We start from the raw sequence: 17,147 nt of genomic DNA, 5'->3' as shown, positions 1-17,147 counted from the left end.
TAATACCCGTTACTTTTATCTCTGATACCATAAAAGCTAGTAATGACCACAGTGTATGTCCATGTGTAGTAAGAAAGAAACACAGCTAAATTCCTGTCCATCATTGTTAAAGGAGATTGTTCTTCTCACACCTCTGTTTTTTAAGAGTTTAGGAAAATAAGAGAATGTAGCAATTTTAAATTAAAGAATTTAAAACATGTTTTCTCTTAATTAGGAAAAAATTGCACCCCACCTTTTTCTGGCCAGATAAAGAAACTTTACGGGGTCCTTTGCTTTATGTCTGCAGCATTATCTACATCATTAGCAATTACCCCGGTGTTATGTTCCTCTACATTAGTCCTGCCCATCAACAGTTCCGCTTTCCATGATGGAGGTCTAGAGGCAGATGCTCCTCCTGACTGTTGTCTGTAGGTCAGTAGTAGCCTAACACACATCCCAATGCCTGCGTCATGCGCCTCGCTTCATCTCATCACGTAGGCATTGTATCATCTCACATCATCCCAAGAAGGGCGAATACAGTACAATAAGATTTTCAGAGAAAGACTACATTCATATAACTTATTACAGCATATTGTTATAATTGTTTTGAGTTTTTAATCTCTTACTGTAGCTAATTTATAAATTAAACTTCATCAGTGCTATATATGTATAGGAAAAGCAGAGTATATGTAGGGATTGGCACTATCTGTGGTTTCAGGCATCTATTGGAGGTGTTGGAACGCATCCCCTGCTGATAAGGGGGGGGGGGACTGCTATACTGAAAAGGTGACTGTAAAGGGAACTTAGGTGGATATTACGTGTTTTTAAAACCATTTTGATTCTTGTACAGTTCTCCACCAAACTTAAATTTCTAGATATTTTTTCCCCTCGGGCTGGTTGAAATTCACAATTAGAATTTTTAGTATTATTTTTTTCCTGAATTTATTTATTTATTTATTTATTTAGATTTTATTTATTTGTCAGAGACAGAGAGAGAGAGAGCATAAGCAGGGGGAAGGGCAGGCAGAGGGAGAAGCAGGCTCCCCACTGAGTAAGGAGCCCAATGCGGGACTAGATCCCAGGACCCTGGGATCATGACCTGAGCAGATGGCAGACGCTTAACCAACTGAGCCACCCAGGCTCCCCTACAAATTCATTTTAAAAAAATGGCAATGTGTTGAAAATTTTGAACCATTTTTTGACCTCATGAAATGTACTTTTGAAATGTTACTTGCCTTGTTATCAAAGTTGTATCTATTAAGGGGCGCCTGGGTGGCTTAGTCATTAAACGTCTGCGTTGGGCTCAGGATATGATCCCGGGGTCCTGGGATCGAGCCCCGCATCGGGCTCTCTGCTCTGTGGGAAGCCTCCTTCTCCCTGTCCCATTCCCCCTGCTTGTGTTCCCTCTCTCGCTGTCTCTCTCTCTCTCTCAAATAAATAAAAATTTAAAAATCTTAAAAAAAAAGTTGTATCTATTAAAACATGAATTGATCACAGTTTTTTCTTTTTTTTTTTTTTAGTTGAGAGGGAGAGACAGTGTGAGAGGGTGGGAGGGATAGGGAATCTGAAGCAGACTCCTCACTGAGCACAAAGCCTGATGTGGGGCTCAGTCCCACAACAGGGAGATCATACCCTGAGCTGAAACCAAGATTTGGATGCTTAACGGGCTGAGCCACCCAGGTGCCTTGGAATTGATCACAGTTTTGAAGAATTGACTAAAATGATAATTTTTCACTTTCAGTGACTTTTTAATGATTATCTTTGATATTAAATCTTATACTATATGTTGAATTAATAGATACTTAACATCTTTAGAGAAGCGTGATCTTTGTTGAAACAGACCAACCAATATATCATCCTCCTATACTTTATGTTCATAGAAATAATTACTCACAAATATGTTTTATCCTTTGTAAAACATAAAAATGTGATCATATTAAACATAATTCTACAATTTGCTTTTTTCTTAATATATTAACTGGTATCTATTGAGTGGAACCTTCAGGTTTTGTCTCATTCTTTGTGTCTTATTAATATGTAATGGTAATTAGCTGTTCCTTTTTATTTACTTTCAGGTGGTTTTCTGTTTTTGCCAGTTTGAATAGTAAGCATGCTTGACCTTATCTTTGTATTTTGGTGCTTTTATTTCTGGAGTAGATACTCAGGAGTGATACTGCTGCACGAAGAATATCCTTAAAGATTAAAAAAATGGATTCTTGCTAGCTATGCTCAAAAAAGTTTTGAGAAATTTATATACCACTGGGAATTATGAGAGTGTCTGTGTCTCCCTTTCTTTATCAGTTTAGATGTTAATTATTTTTTTTTCTTTTTGCTAATCTGATGAGTAAAATTTGCTGAACCTCTAGTGAGAGTATTCACCTTATCATATGGTTATTGGTCATTTGTATTTTCTCTTAAGGGAATTACTTGGTTCATATTTTTGGTCCATTTTTCCATTCCTTTTACTTCCTTTTTAAATCAAGAGTTTCTTATAGTATAGATATTTAATGCCATGTCCATCATTCTGCCTATATTTCCTTATGTTCTACCTTATCTCTTTATGATGTTTTTTGCTTTAGAGAAATACTTGTTTTTAGTAGAGTAAAATAAATCTGTATCAGTCTTTTTCTTTATGGCTTCTATATTTCTCATCTTGACTAAGAATATATCCCCACTCCAATAATACAAAATACTATTTTAAATTTTAGATATTATCCTTCTAAGTATCTTTAATCCATCTAGAATTTTTTTTTTACCTGTGGTTTGATGTCGACAACTTTGTTTCATCAAACTGGAAAACCAAAGAAGTCTTTTCATTTAATAAATGAATTACTTTCAGTTTCTTGACTCTATTTTGTCTTACAAAATATTTAGTTATTGTTTCTGTGTTGGTACCATACTATTTTGCTTATCATAGTTTTTTAGTATATTGGAATGTTAGGCAAAATGTCCCCCACCCCCCCTTTTTTTCACGATTTTATTGGGAATAGATTATCGTAGAGATAGTGGAATCTTCAGTATTTTGCATTTTAATATGTTTGCTTTTGGTATCTAGTAAATAATTTATCATTTTTGGGCAAGTTCTTTGTATTCTCATTATACTTAAGTTAATATTGAAAGAGATTTACTTGACTGTAATATTTGAGTTTCCTGAGCAGCAGGGGCTTAGTGACATTTTCTAATAGTCCAATCATAAATCTTGATTCTGAACTAGATAAGTAGTGTTTAAGTAATCCTAGTATTCCAAATGTTTTTTTAACATGGATTTTAAGATTTTGGGATTAACCAGAGGACAAAGCTTACTTAGAAGGCTTCATTATAAATATGGAACAGAATGTAACTGATATAAAATAAATTGATATAAAAATAAAAATCTAATTCAAAACTGAGATGTGGAAAGGAGATTGTAAGTGAAAAAGGTGTGTGTGTCAGGGGGGTAGTGTGTGGAAAATCCTTATTTTTCTTTTTGTAAAGCAAGCAGATACTGCCTAAAATGATATATTATTTAAAGTTATGATGACAACTCTAGCTACCAAGAACAGTTATAAGACAAAAACAATGTAGTTCTGTCTGGTGAGTGGACATTGTATGGAAGGAGTGCTTATTTGGGGAGCTTTGTATAAGTCTTGATTTCTTCTACCATGTACAGGTTTATTTAATTTATTTCCAGATGAAGTTGCCATGTAGTAATAGAGAAAAATCTTTAGGATATATTTTTTATTTGGAACAAATCAAGTTATGTATATAACAGTGAGTTGTAATGTGGCTACCTTTTTTGGTAAGAATATATACATACTTCTGTTTGCATTACAGAAGGGGAGAAAAGGTTGAAAATGGGGCAGAGAGAACAAGGGAATAAAGGAAACTGTTTTGATTCATGTAAATGTATGGCTAAATGAAATAAGGCAGATACAGAATAACAAATACAGTATGATCTCACTTATATCAGAAGCAGAGAGTGGAATGGATGGGTGCCAGGGGCTGTAGGTAGGAGGAAGTGGGGGGGGTGATGGGCAGAGGGTGCAAACTTTCAGATACACAAAGTAATTAAGTTCTAGTGATGTGTTACACAGCATAGTGCCTACAGCTAACAATACTATATTATATACTTAAAGGTTTTTTGACAGCTTAAGTCCAGTTTCTTACCACACACACACACACACACACACACACACACTCAATCAGTATAAGGGGGGGTGGGAGGAAACTTTGGGAGGTGACAGATATGTCTGTGGCCTTGATGGTGGTGATGGTTATGAGTGTGTATCCTCAAACTCATCGAGTTGTATGTATTACATACATATAACTTTCTACATGTCGATCGTACCTCAATAGATCGCCTTAAAAATAAGGATTGCTGAAAAATCTTTAAAGAAATAGCCAGATTAAAATTCTGGAGCTTATATGTTGAGTTAATATCTTTTTATTTTATCAAGAGAATGGTAGAATAAAACTTACTTCACCTTTCTATATAATCTGTGAACTTGATATTTAAAGTTTAATCTGAATATTGGTTTTAGTAGTGCCCAGGATACTGTCACAACAGGTAACATGTTGGAGAAATGGATCTTTTGTAATTTGATGAAGAGTTAATTTTGTTTTGCAATTTGGGAAATTAAAAATTTGTATGTACCTAATTCCTTCTTTCCCCCCTGGGTCCTCTCAACCTTCCTTTCCTCTCCCTTGTCCCCCGACCCCCTTTTCCCACCTTCCTTCTACCTAAATCCCTATGCTCAGGGTTTTTATAATCCAGGCTGGAGACTTATGGCTGACCAGGATGTTAAGCTCTTAAATACTAGTGGGGAGGTACCAAGATTTTCTACAGGAGGTAAATTTCAAGAGGTTATTGTAGGAATTGCTATTGAACCTGATTGCAGACACTTTTCATTTTGGGTGTGATGTATTGAAATTTTTAAAAATTGTTGACTAACATATTTAAATTTTTTAAAAAGATTTTATTTATTTATTTGAGAGAGAGTATGCGCACATGAGCTTGGGGAGGGGCAGAGGGAGAAGCAGACTCCCCACTGAGCAGGGAGCCCAGGACCCTGAGATCATGACCTGAGCCAAAGGCAGACACTTAACCAACTGAGCCGCCCAGGCACCCTAAATTAAGATTACATTTTATATGAATTTGGTAGACATTTTATTTTATTCGTTCATGTTCAGTTAGAATTTTGTTTTAATCATCTATAGTTGGAATTTTTTTTTCTTAAATTTCTTTATATACCGTTAGAGTAGAGGAAAAAGCATGGACTGAAAAAGACTAGGTTTGAATCCTAAACCTACTGCTTACTAGATCTGTGACTTTGGAGAAGTAATTTAACTTCTTTGAGCTTTAGTTAGAGTTGAGAGGATTAAATGAAATATCTGAAGGTTAAATGTACTATATAATAATGCGTATATATCATCATGTTTAGCATAGTTTTAGCACATAATAGGTGGTCAGTAAGTATTTTTATTTTCTAGAAATCCAGAATAATAGAATGATACTTTTTAGTCTTCATTCTTAAAAATGTTTGTTGAACAAACAATATCATAGAGAAACTAAAAAGAATATAATCCACCCACAACTATTTAATTAATTAATTAATTAATTAGTTAAGTAAGTTCTGTGCCCAATGTGGGGCTTAAACTCACAACACCGAGATCAAGAGTCATATGCTCCACTGACTGAGCCAGCCAGGCACCCCTCACCCAGAACTTCTTAATTCTGTATTTTCAACATACAGCCTTTTACAGTAGTTCTAAAAGTGCTATCCCTCGACCTCTGCCAGTCCCTGAGATCAGGGGATCTGTAAGGTCAAAACTATTTTTATAATAGTGCTAAGACATTATTTGCCTTTTCCACAGTTGTGGAATTTGTACTGAGGGTACAGAAGCAATGATGAGTAAAACTGCTGGTCCCCTAGCTCAAAACAAGGCAGAGGCACCACACAGCCCTGGTAGGTGTTCTCAGTTTAAAAAATGAAACATTTTCACTTATGAATGTCCTTGATGAAGAAGTAAAAACTGTTTCAGTAAATCTCAGTCTTTGAGTGCACATGGCTTTAATATTCTGAGTGACAAAATAGGAAGTATGCATGAAAACACTTCTGTTACATACTGAAGTACCAGTAATTGTCTGGAGTAAAAGCACTGGTGTGATTGCTTGAATTATGAGCTGAAGGTAGCTGCTTTTTTACTTGAAAGTAACCGCAGACTAAACTGTGATTATTCAGACTTGACATTTGGCAGATATTTCCTAAGAAAGAAATGAAGTGAACCTACCACTTCAAGAAAAACAACTGGTAGTATTTGTTATCAATGATAATAAATCTAGCTTTCATGATAAAACAAGAAATTTGGAAAACTTGTAATCTGCCAGCCTGACTTTGTCATTTTCTCAGTACTTGAACTACTCTGATGAGATTATTGATGATATTAACAAATGCATTTTTTTTTTATATCGTATAATGAAATGTGAAGTTTGGAAAAGTTCTAGAACCCAGTGAACACATATTTTACAAATGGGTGAGAGAGCCATTCAAAGTGCATGGTAGACCAATGGATTTCAGTATACATGTACAAAAGTATTCATTTGAAATGGTTTTAGATTCTAACTTGCAAACTAACCTTTAAGAAATGACTACTTTTTGGGGTGCCTGGCTGGCTCAGTTGGTAGAGCATGCAACTCTTGATTTCAGGTTCCTGATCTCTACCTTGGGTGTAGAACTTACTTAAAAAAAAATAAATAAAATTAAAAAAAAAATGACTACTTTTTGAATTTGGTGAACTATCAAAGAAGAATATCCACAGTTACCTGAAAAGAGTATTAAAACATTCCTCCCTTTTCCAACAGAGTATTGTGTGGATCAGGAATTTTTTATATAATTCAACCAAATCATATCCTTGATTAGAGAAGTAGATATGAAAATCTAGTTGTCTTCTATTAAGTCAGGTGTTAGAGATGTGCAAAAATGTAAAAGCCTTTTTCTCACTAAATTTTTTATTTTTGAAAAGGATTATTTTTTATTAAAATGCTATTTGTTAACATGTAATGATTTTATTTTAAATTGAATTTAAGTGTTTTAAAGTTTTTTCAGTTTTACTTCCAATATAGTAAATATAGGTGTTAAACTTGTATAAACAAAGACCCTTTGAAGTCTTCCATAATTTTTAAAGAGATCTTGAGTCTGTAAAGTTGGAGGAGTGCTTCTCATTTTCTTTTTTCTCTTTTAGCTGTTATCTATATGAATACTTTTGGTTAAAATAATTGTAAACCATAATGTGATTTATTAATCTTGTTATTAATATAGTTGTGATAAGTTGGTATAAATATTAGAGTAATGATAAGAAGGCAAAACTTTCTTCAGATGAAAACATCTTTGGGTCTTCCTGAAATTAAGTGAAAGGGCTAGATTTAACCAACTATGTTGTTGGCAGTTTATTCTCTAAGTTCCCTCTTTCTACTCTCACTATTCTCTAAGATCTATCTATCTATTGTTTCTCACTCATGTAGTCATCCCCATATATCCTTAGAGTATGCTCTCTTTTGAACTACTGTTACAGAAAGTTTCAGTTGAAAACTGGTAGCTACATTTCTCTTTTGATATTTTCTATTACTACTTCTCTTTTGGTATGTTCTGTTACTACTAAATGTGTGTATTATGCTCCCAGTCTCTTTTGCTGTGACCCTGTATAAGTTGTAGTTATTAGCTTGGAAGATTAGGTAACTTAGAAGACCGTGATTGGCTGTACCATAAAAGCAACTTAGGAGAGTTCATCTGTGCAAAGCACAGTGACCTAAATCAGATATGTACTCACTGTCCCTGGAATCTTCAAGGGACTTAACTGCATTACATTGTCAAACCCAAGGCATTTACATATTACCATGGAAAGATTTCGCCTGGAGAAGAAGTTACCTGTATGTACCTGGTTGTGATCTTGTGTTTTATTTACAAACAGATTTGACTTTTTCAGTTTACTAGTGAAGCTTGAAGAAATGTCAGGCTTATTAGCACTGGCTTAGAATAGTATCATCCTCTGTGTCCTTGGCTGTGGAAGTCATATGCTGAAAAGAGTAAATCCTTGTGTAAAGTTAGCAATGTTTGTAACATCTTTATTATTCTATAAAATTAGGGTTTTTGATTAGTTAATATTACTTGAATGAAGCTTTTAAAAATTCCGTTTGGCCAAGATATTAGGAAAGAAGTCATTTTGTCTTTAATGGTTAAGTATGTTTTGAATATAAACTGAAATATTTGATGAATCTTTGTGGTTATAATCATAATTTATTGGAGGTGTTACTTTTGGGCTGTGGCCATATGTCTTATGTAATGAAGAAATTAATTTGTGATAGGGATCTTCTTATGCTGTTTTATAACAGATTTTGTAAACCTCAGGTGTCCAAAAAGGATATGACTAGATTTATGAATATATTGTTAAATAATCTTTTAACATTCTTTTTTTCCTTAAAATTATGCCTTTGACATGTTAAAGTTTGAGTTTTGGTCTTTTGGCCAAGAAAATACACATCACAGATTTTGCTGTCTCAGGTGGAAAAATGACTTATGGGAAGAATTAGTAAAATGTGTTAACGTAGTTAATAAAGTCTGTTTCAGATAGTTTGATTTTGCAGGGAATTCCCGCTTGTGAATTGAATTTTGGTTTTATCATGTGTTGATGGGCTTTTTTGTTTATAAACTGATTTACTACATTTTCAAAATACTGAGTACCTTTGTATGTTTGAGCTTTAATTGTGTTCATAAGGAGTCTTTAAGTGAATCCAGGGTAGATTTTTAGCTGAGTAGTCTTGTCCTTTGAAACATACTCAACATTCCAGTATTAGAGAGCTTACCAAGAATCCTGCTTGATGCTTAGGATATACTGGTGAGCAAAACAGACATGATTCCCCTCTTCTTGGAACTTATTATTCTACTGGAAGATAGTAGAAAGGTTAAAGAAGTAGTTATATAAGTATGTAAAGAATATCAAAGTAGTAGTTACATAAATATGTGATTATAAGTTTTAACAGATGCGGTAAAGAAAAAGTACTGTGTGTTCTCAGCATATATTATGGTGACCTTGGTCTGTTGTCTTGTGGGTAAAGAACCCATGTAACTGGGACTCTATAGAGACCTGGCTTTTAATTTCAGTTCTTTCACCAGCTCACAGTGTAATCTTATGTCACTTAAGCTTTGTGTGTGTGTGTGTGTGTGTGTGTGTGTGTGTGTGTGTGTGTGTAATGTATATATAAAATCTGGACATTGAACTGAAAAAGTAAAGCCTGTTGATACCTATGAGTCTGTGAGGTCTCATTCATTAAGATTAGGAATGGAAAAGAGAATTCATTTACCTCCAGATTTTTTTTATCATGGGGAGCCATTTAGCTGTAAATTAACTGTTAAGCTGGAAATTTGATTGTATTACAGTTTTTCATTCACTGATCTATCCCTGGTACCTGAATAATGCTTGGCATATAGTATGTACTCAGTAAGTATTTGTTGAAAGAATGGATGACTTCCTTAATTCCTAGTCCTTTAAGGGAATGAAACTTCTTTCATGAGCTATTGGATTTATGGGGAACAAGGGTATTATCCAGGGGAAGAAGAGGCAAACTGACCATATGCTGAGGGATTTTCTGGCTGTCTCCTGTTGGTTTTCACTAGAAAACTGCAATGGAACCCAAGTAATGATAACCTCATGCTGACTGGAGATGCGGAATCTGGACAGAGCACCTACTGGACCTTATTTCAGTAACCATATACTATTTGATAACCCTAAAATAAGTGATTCATACGTGTTTTTTGGTGTGTGTGTGTGTACTGATTTGGAACTTGGAATGATTGTGTCTCCCCATAGAAATAATACAATAAATATTTGTGATTTGTAATTTCAAGTAGAAGCCTGATGAGGCTTTCCATTTGTCCATAACTTGGTATTCCATTGGCATAGCCATTCCTCTATTAAGGGACTTTTGGAGTGTGTCCAGTCTTTTCCTGTTATAAGCTGTAATAAATAACCTTGTACATGTGTCATTTCATACACAGAGAATTTAAACTTTCTTTATGATCTTATATGGCTCATTTTTTGTTGTCTTCTTTGTTATGGAGCACTTATAATCTGATTAGTAACCTTATTTTATAAGTAGAAATGGAACAGAAAATTGAAACCAAGGCAAATAATTTTAAGATTAGAGTGAGTCAGTCTTATACTGACATACTTTAGGTGCTTTTTTATTCTTCCATGTATTTGAATTTTCTCAGTGCCTTGGCATTATTTCATTTTAGGAAGGCTTTATAGGCATTGGCTTACATCACTCATTTGATGTTAAGAATGAAAACATTTTGATGTCAGGGGTTGTTCTTTGCTGACTATTTTTAGTTTTCCACTATATTCTTGGAGTTAAAAAATGAAGTTTTTTCTAGATGCAAATATAAAAATAACTGACATTAACAGATTGAAATTTGAATTTATTCTTTTTAAATTACTAAAGTTAAATGTGTTTGTTGTAACAAAAAAAAAATAAACAGCATTTTGATTGTTTCTATGTTATTGTTTTCCTAATCATCAATGTGAGACAGTGTTAGTTTGAAGGTTAGCCTTCCAAATATTTATTACTGTGTAATACATTTTTTGTATATACTTTAAAGAACACAAATGTACTTTATATAGTATATAAACATCCTCTATATTTAGAAATATGGACTGAGGCATTTTTCTAAAATGATAGGATTTAAAGCACAATATGTTTGTTTCAGAAATGAATTGTCCCCTTGAAACATCGATGGCTTTGTCTAAGGGATTTTCAATATATAGTCATATGCAACCTGCAGACTTTGTTGAATTACTTTAATATGTCAGGATGACCAGTTTGTATGGCCTACTTAATGTTTGCATTTATAGCAGATTGCCTTTTTGATTCATGTTTCACAGTTGTTGAAAAGCTACAAAAAGTTTTTAAGAGAAGGGAGAAATGCCGATGCTCGCCCCCTTCTTTACAGTGCTAATCCTGTAAGTTTCTTGTACTCTTAAAATTTGAACTTTAGTTTGTTCTACCAGTTACACGTGAGAACATTCTTATTGAAAACCTAGTCAGTCACAGTAAAATAATAATCTACTTGGCTTTAAGTTAAGTGACTTAAAGCTTCACGGACACGATTCAATGGGAGCAAGCTGGGTGGGCCATGAGAGGATGTGCTGGTGGACAGCCTTTTTTCGGCATGCCACTTTTTGCACATTTTAGGAGTGTTTTTGTATGGTAGATGTTTAGATGTCCAGCTTAAGCTGTTTTTGAGTGTTAGCTAATAGTGTTGTTAGTATATCTAAACATGTAAATATATCTGTAGAAATAAAAGGGTTTTTTTGGTTAGGGGTAAGAGAAAAATGTATTGTTTTGCTTCCTATCTTAGCGAGCGTTCCTGCTAATGAAAGTTTAGAATGGGAGCAGTTAATTCCTTTTAGAATATACAGTATGCTACCTCTTGGGATAATCGTGTTGTAGGAGACTGCTTGTCTCGTACCTATGCCTGAAATCACTGGAGGAGAGCTAAAGGTTTTAGAGTATGACATGCTTACTAATTTTACTTTCTTGTGGTTTTTTTTGGTGTGTGTGTGTGGGTCTACGTGTATATTTTTGTGTTTCCTACTTTAGCCTTTCCTCATTACTATTGGCGTTTGATTGTTGTGAGGCAGTTTGATGAACCACCCATATTGTTGTCACTTGTCTTTCTTAGTCCTTTATATGAAAATACACAGTCTGTTTCCTACTCCTGTAGATATGGAGCCTTAGCAAGTCATTTGACTTCTCTGCATTTTCTATATTAAATTGAACACCAATCCTTCAAAGTTCTATACAACAACTTCTTGATACTCAACTCTGTTGGATTAAATATTTGGATATCTAACCTTCAGAAAGTAAATTTGGGTATCAAGAGATCTGCATTGCCTTAATGTATTGTGTCTGGTTCTGAATTTTGGGAAGCAAATAGAGTTTGGATAGCAGGGGATTTGTACAAAAAGGTAATCAAATTGATTCAGTTCCTGAATTTAAAGGTTGGAGAATTTAGACACAGAATTTGGATAGCAAGGCACATTTGTATACGAATCTACTTTGTATACATTGAAAAAAGCTATACACAAACGTATGATACTGTAGATCAAAAGTTGGAGGAGACGTTAATAGAGCATCTTAACCAACCTCCTGTTTGGTCCTTTCTTAAATAGTCTTCCAGTTTATGCTTGGACATTGAAATTGGTTAGAAGCTGTGTTCTTTCTGGTTTATTGTTCGAAGTGTTAGAGGAGATCTTGGACAATAAGACCAGCCATAAAATGGGAATGGCTGAAAAGGTGTCTTGCAAAATTTGAAAAGTACTATAATTAGATAGATAAAAAATGTAACTGTATTCTAGAAAAATAATAGTGGGGTATTAATGTTGTAATTAATGTTATTATAATTTTATTATTTAATTCTCTTATCTCCAGTTGTCTATGTTGCCTGCAAAAGTACCAGTTATAGCATGAGGACCTTCAAAGAGATTGAATTAGATTATTTATTTTCTTTTTTGAAAGCTCTTTCCTTTCCTCCTTTGGAAGGTTTGTAGTACTTTGATTCCATCTGAGCCAGAACATTGTCCTATTTCCTGTTGCCCATCCTTTTGCCTGCTTTGAACACTGGTTTCAGGTTATCCACCTCTTTCTTCATCAAGCCCCCCAGCTCCTTCCAGGTCATTTCTAGATGTTTAGCCTCTTCCTGGGCCATCCTTTTCCTTGCATTAATCTTTTGCATTGATTCTTTGACAAAAGCATTATAGGATAGGACCTCTCTGGTGTGACTGATTTGCTGCATGAGCTTCCATATCCTGGGTTCTTCCGCATACTGCACATACAGCATAGACTGTGAGCTGATCTGTGTCACTCTTGAAGTTAGATAGGCTTGTTTAATATTGCCAGCTCTTCTCAGAACCTCTGTATATCTTTCCAAACTCTTGAATGTCTTCTCCAGTATGTCTCCCCAGTCCCTGGCTTCGTTGAACATGGCAGAGTCCTTGTTCACTGTTGCCTGATCATTGTACACTGTTCTCTAGTCTTAGAATGGAATAGACTTTCCTGAGGAATTGGAAGTGGTGATGTCTTCTTTGCCCACCCAATCAGGGTGCACCTGTTGAGACACGTGGTAGTTGTATTGGACAAAGTGCAAGGCCTCCTAACAATGGTGAAGGTTGGCGAGGTTTCCTTGTACAGCTATAGCTGACCCATGCTGGGCAAGGGCTCAGAATGGGCTACAGCTCAAATTGAAGCCTTTTTGAGGGAAGGAATTTGCTCATCTGTTTATATCTGTGCCACAGAATCTTGAGCATACTACTGTTCCTTTCAAAGTTAAGTTAGAAGTTGGGAAGGGAAGGTAAAGCTAAAATTTTATTCTTTTAAAAATAGTCTATGCAGTATTTTACAAAAATATGTTTCTTTTTGTTGAGCTGGAGACGGGAACAAAATTATGAAGGTAGACTTAGACAACTCAAAGTTAGACCTCCTTAAAGGTTAAATTTTGCCATGGCTTTTCCTTTGTAGAAATAAAAGTTCTTATAACTTTGATTGGCTCTTGGTTAATTTACGAGTAGAAGTGATACTACATGTTTAGTCTATAGACTCATTTTTGACCATTTTATGTGGAACCATAATACAATCCAGTATAGCTGAGTTAAGTGTTTCCTTTTAATTAGGGGACCTAAGAGCAAAGAACAACCAAAAAAGCATTCCATATTCATATGTAAGGGTCTCCCTCACCCCTGATTTTCTCTAATTGTCATCTGGATTGTCTTTCTGTTGTAGTGAATACATGTACCAATTATTTAGTAACTTCCATAGAAGACCAATTAAAAATTGTCACCTCAGTTCCTACCATGAAATTTTTGAATAGTCTTTTGTGGATTAAAAAAAGCCCATAAGCCTACTTTAAAAAAGAATGCAGTTAGCAATAATTAGTTAGCTTATAGTTAGCTTCTTTGAGAGGAAGGCAATCTGTTACTTATTTTTTGACTATTTCAAATAATGCCCCTATTAGTAGGTTCTTAGTATATATTTGATGTCATGAGTAAATGAGAATAATTTCTTTTTAGGGTCCTGATGAAGAAGCTGTTGTGGATCTTGGCAAAACCAGCTCAACTGTGAACACAAAGTTTGAAAAAGAAGAACTAGAAAGTAAGTTTAACTTACACTTAACAGGATAAATTACTGATGAAAGTTTGTTAGTGTGCTTTAAATTTTACTGCTGTTTGTGGAAACATTTTGTTGTTATGAGGTAGAGCATACATTTGAAAGAACGTTTAACACTTTTCTAAATATAGTGTAAGGAATAATATAGCAAACACTGATGTAACCATACTCATATCTGCAGTTACAATATTCCTTGATTTCTCTTTGTTGAAAGTACTGATATAACAAAGAATTTAGAATCTGTGTGTTTTTTGTTTTGTTTTTTTTTGGAGAGAGAGAGCATGAGCAAGGAGGGGGGCATGGGGCAGAGGGAGAGGGAGAATCTCAAGGAGGCTCCATGCTCAGTGTGGAGCCTGACGTAGGGCTCAATCTCATGACGCTGAGATCATGACCTGAGCTGAAATCAAGAGTTGGATGCTTACTTAACTGACTGAGCCAACCAGGTGCTCCTAGAATCTATGCTTTTCAGATTTCGTTGGTGGTTACCATTACTTACCTTGGAAATTAAAATACCAAAGTTAAAAAGTCAGTTGATTCTTTTATTTTTTTCATTTCTAGCAGGCTGGGTAATATGTTTTTAGCATTTCAGAATGCCAGACTAATAAGCCACAGTTATTACTAGTCATATAAATGTTCATTTTATAGGTAAGTTACATCAGCCTTTTCAAGTGCTATGATACCTCAGCATAGAATTGTGGAGCAGATGAATTATATATCAGTCTACGAGGAAGAAGTCCTGGCAAATGGTTTCTTCTCTTTTTTTTCTTCTGATTGAAATAATTTTTGATTTACAGAAGAGTTGCAAAGATAGTACACAGAGTGTTCCTGTTATCCTTCACGCAGCTTTTTAAAATTTTAACATTTTACATAACCATCATAAGTTAACGAAAATGAAGAAATTAACATCAGTACAGTTGTATTAACTAGATTAAATTTTGTTCAGATTTCACCGGTTTTCTACTGATGTCTGTGTTATGTTCCAGGATCCAGTTGAACAGTTCGAGATCCAATAGTACATTTAGTTGTCTAATCTCCTTAGTCTCCTCTGTGACAGTTTCTTAGTCTTTCCTTGTTTTTCATGACCTTGACATGTTTGAAGGGTAGTGGTTAGTTACTTTGTAGAATGTCTCTAAGTTTGGGTTTGTTTATGTTATCATATGAACAGACTGAGATTATGGATATTTGGGAAGCATACCACAGAGGTGGTGTGCTCTTTTCAGTGTATCCTATCTGAGGACATGTGATATCAGCGTGACTTATTATTAGTGATTTAACCTTGAACACTTGGTTAGGGTGATGTTCATGGCAAATGTTTTGATAGACTTTTGGGGTCTTCTTGGGAACTACATTTTTAAGTTAAAGCCTTCTGTAAAAGCTGGTACCATATAGGGGCAGTAATCTGTTGCTTTTAAAAAGGTGATGGAAAGAGGCAAATAAGTGTTCTCCATATTTACTTTGTGAGATGGAAGAAAGCCCTGTCTTTTAAAATTGTCTTTAAAAATCTAGGCTTCCTAGGGCTTCTGAAAGGAACCTCAGTTATCTAGAATTTTATGGTTAGATTCTGTGAATTCCAGGTGCTAGGGAAGTTAAAATGTTTAGCAATAATTTCATCAATTCAAATCACTTAGCATATAATGTTACCTCTCAACTGTGTGCAACCTAGAACGTGAAGAGCAGCATTGGGTATGTTTTTTTTGCTTCCCTTTGTTACCCAAGAGCCTTTAGCTTTGCGTACATGGTACATATCTAAATTTCAGTATTGGGTTTGAGGGAAAGATTACGTTTATCTCAGAGTTTGACTGAATAGCTCTTTGACAGCGTAAAGGTTAAAGAAAAAGGAAAGAAAAAATCATAACAAAGAACACTAAGGTTGATAAGAAAAGCTAAATAAACAATAAGGCTTGGATTTTCATATTCCTGTTTATTCTTTCTAAATTGGAAACTCCCATAATTTATTTTTATTTTGGTGCATTGGGGCTATGTGCCAGAACCCATTAGTTCTAATTGGAGTACAACTTTGTAATTCCCAGTGCACAGTGATGAGAATTTGCCTCTTTAATTTCCACTTTTCTGTAGTATTTAGAAGAAGATAGTTTCACTAAAATTAAATAGTAATATCACTGAGTTTTGTTTTAATTTTTTTAGTTTTCTTATTGAAATATAATTTATTTAACATAAACTTCATCATTTTAAAGTGTATAGTTAATTTTTTTAAGGTATATTTACTATGTTGTGCAACCATCACCACTCTAATTCTAGAACATTTCCATCATCCTCCCCCCTGCCATGCTATATAATTGATTTTTAATTTTGGGATTTTCTGGTAAAATTAAAAAAAAATTGGTATTTAATTTCTATAGTTTTTTTTTTAATCTAGTGCCTACTGTATATTAGGCAGAGTGCTAGGTATTGGAAGATGTTAAAGCAAGTAATTTTAGTTCATTGTATATCTGTAGGTCTAGTTCTCTTTTAGTCTAAATGTAATTATTCAGTTTATTGATATTACTATGTTGGTAACTGAAGCAAGAAATCAAGAGTGTCACCTTTTTCAAACTTAGCTGGGTATGTGTGTTTCGGGCAATTCAGATTTTTTTGCTGCCCTGGATATTTGTAAATGACTGCAGAATCGCCATGAGTATTGATTTTGGGGTTACAAATGAATTTTGGCAAGTTGGCAAATTTGAAAATAAAGAATTCACAAAAAGTGAGGATTGAGTCTACTTTCAAATTTCATCTAAAGATGAAGACCTTGAGTTTCTTGAGGTATTTATTTTCTGACCATCTTGTGGAATTTGTTAGGAAAAGAATGCCATTAACTACTCATATTTCAGCATGTTACTTTTTAAAGTACATAAGGGCAAAAAGCAGCTCCGTGCCAGAGGCTTTTGCATAGTTGCAAATTAGTTAAACTTGTAGCCCACCATGCCTTTCACTCCACGTAGCTTAGATAGGAACATTACTTAAACTATTT

At 34.5% G+C, this 17,147-nt stretch overlaps 1 protein-coding gene across 7 annotated transcripts in view; it reads left to right on the top strand.

The window, feature by feature from the left end:
- SLC4A7 (solute carrier family 4 member 7) overlaps nucleotides 1–17,147 on the top strand; it is a 105,424-nt gene that overhangs the window by 23,444 nt on the left and 64,833 nt on the right. For 6 of the 7 annotated variants that reach the window (XM_078072561.1, XM_078072565.1, XM_078072573.1 and 3 more), the window contains exon 2: nucleotides 14,080–14,161. In XM_078072561.1, the coding sequence (XP_077928687.1) occupies nucleotides 14,080–14,161 (82 nt within the window). Of the gene's footprint in view, nucleotides 1–10,955; nucleotides 10,975–14,079; nucleotides 14,162–17,147 lie in introns of those variants that run through there. The other variant, XM_078072569.1, reaches the window with a different exon arrangement.

Source organism: Halichoerus grypus, chromosome 1 (genome assembly GCF_964656455.1).
Source record: "Halichoerus grypus chromosome 1, mHalGry1.hap1.1, whole genome shotgun sequence".
In the NCBI taxonomy this organism is placed as follows: Eukaryota; Metazoa; Chordata; class Mammalia; order Carnivora; family Phocidae; genus Halichoerus; species Halichoerus grypus.
Note: the sequence above shows the minus strand (reverse complement) of the source record. Positions and strands in the feature narration are given on the sequence as shown.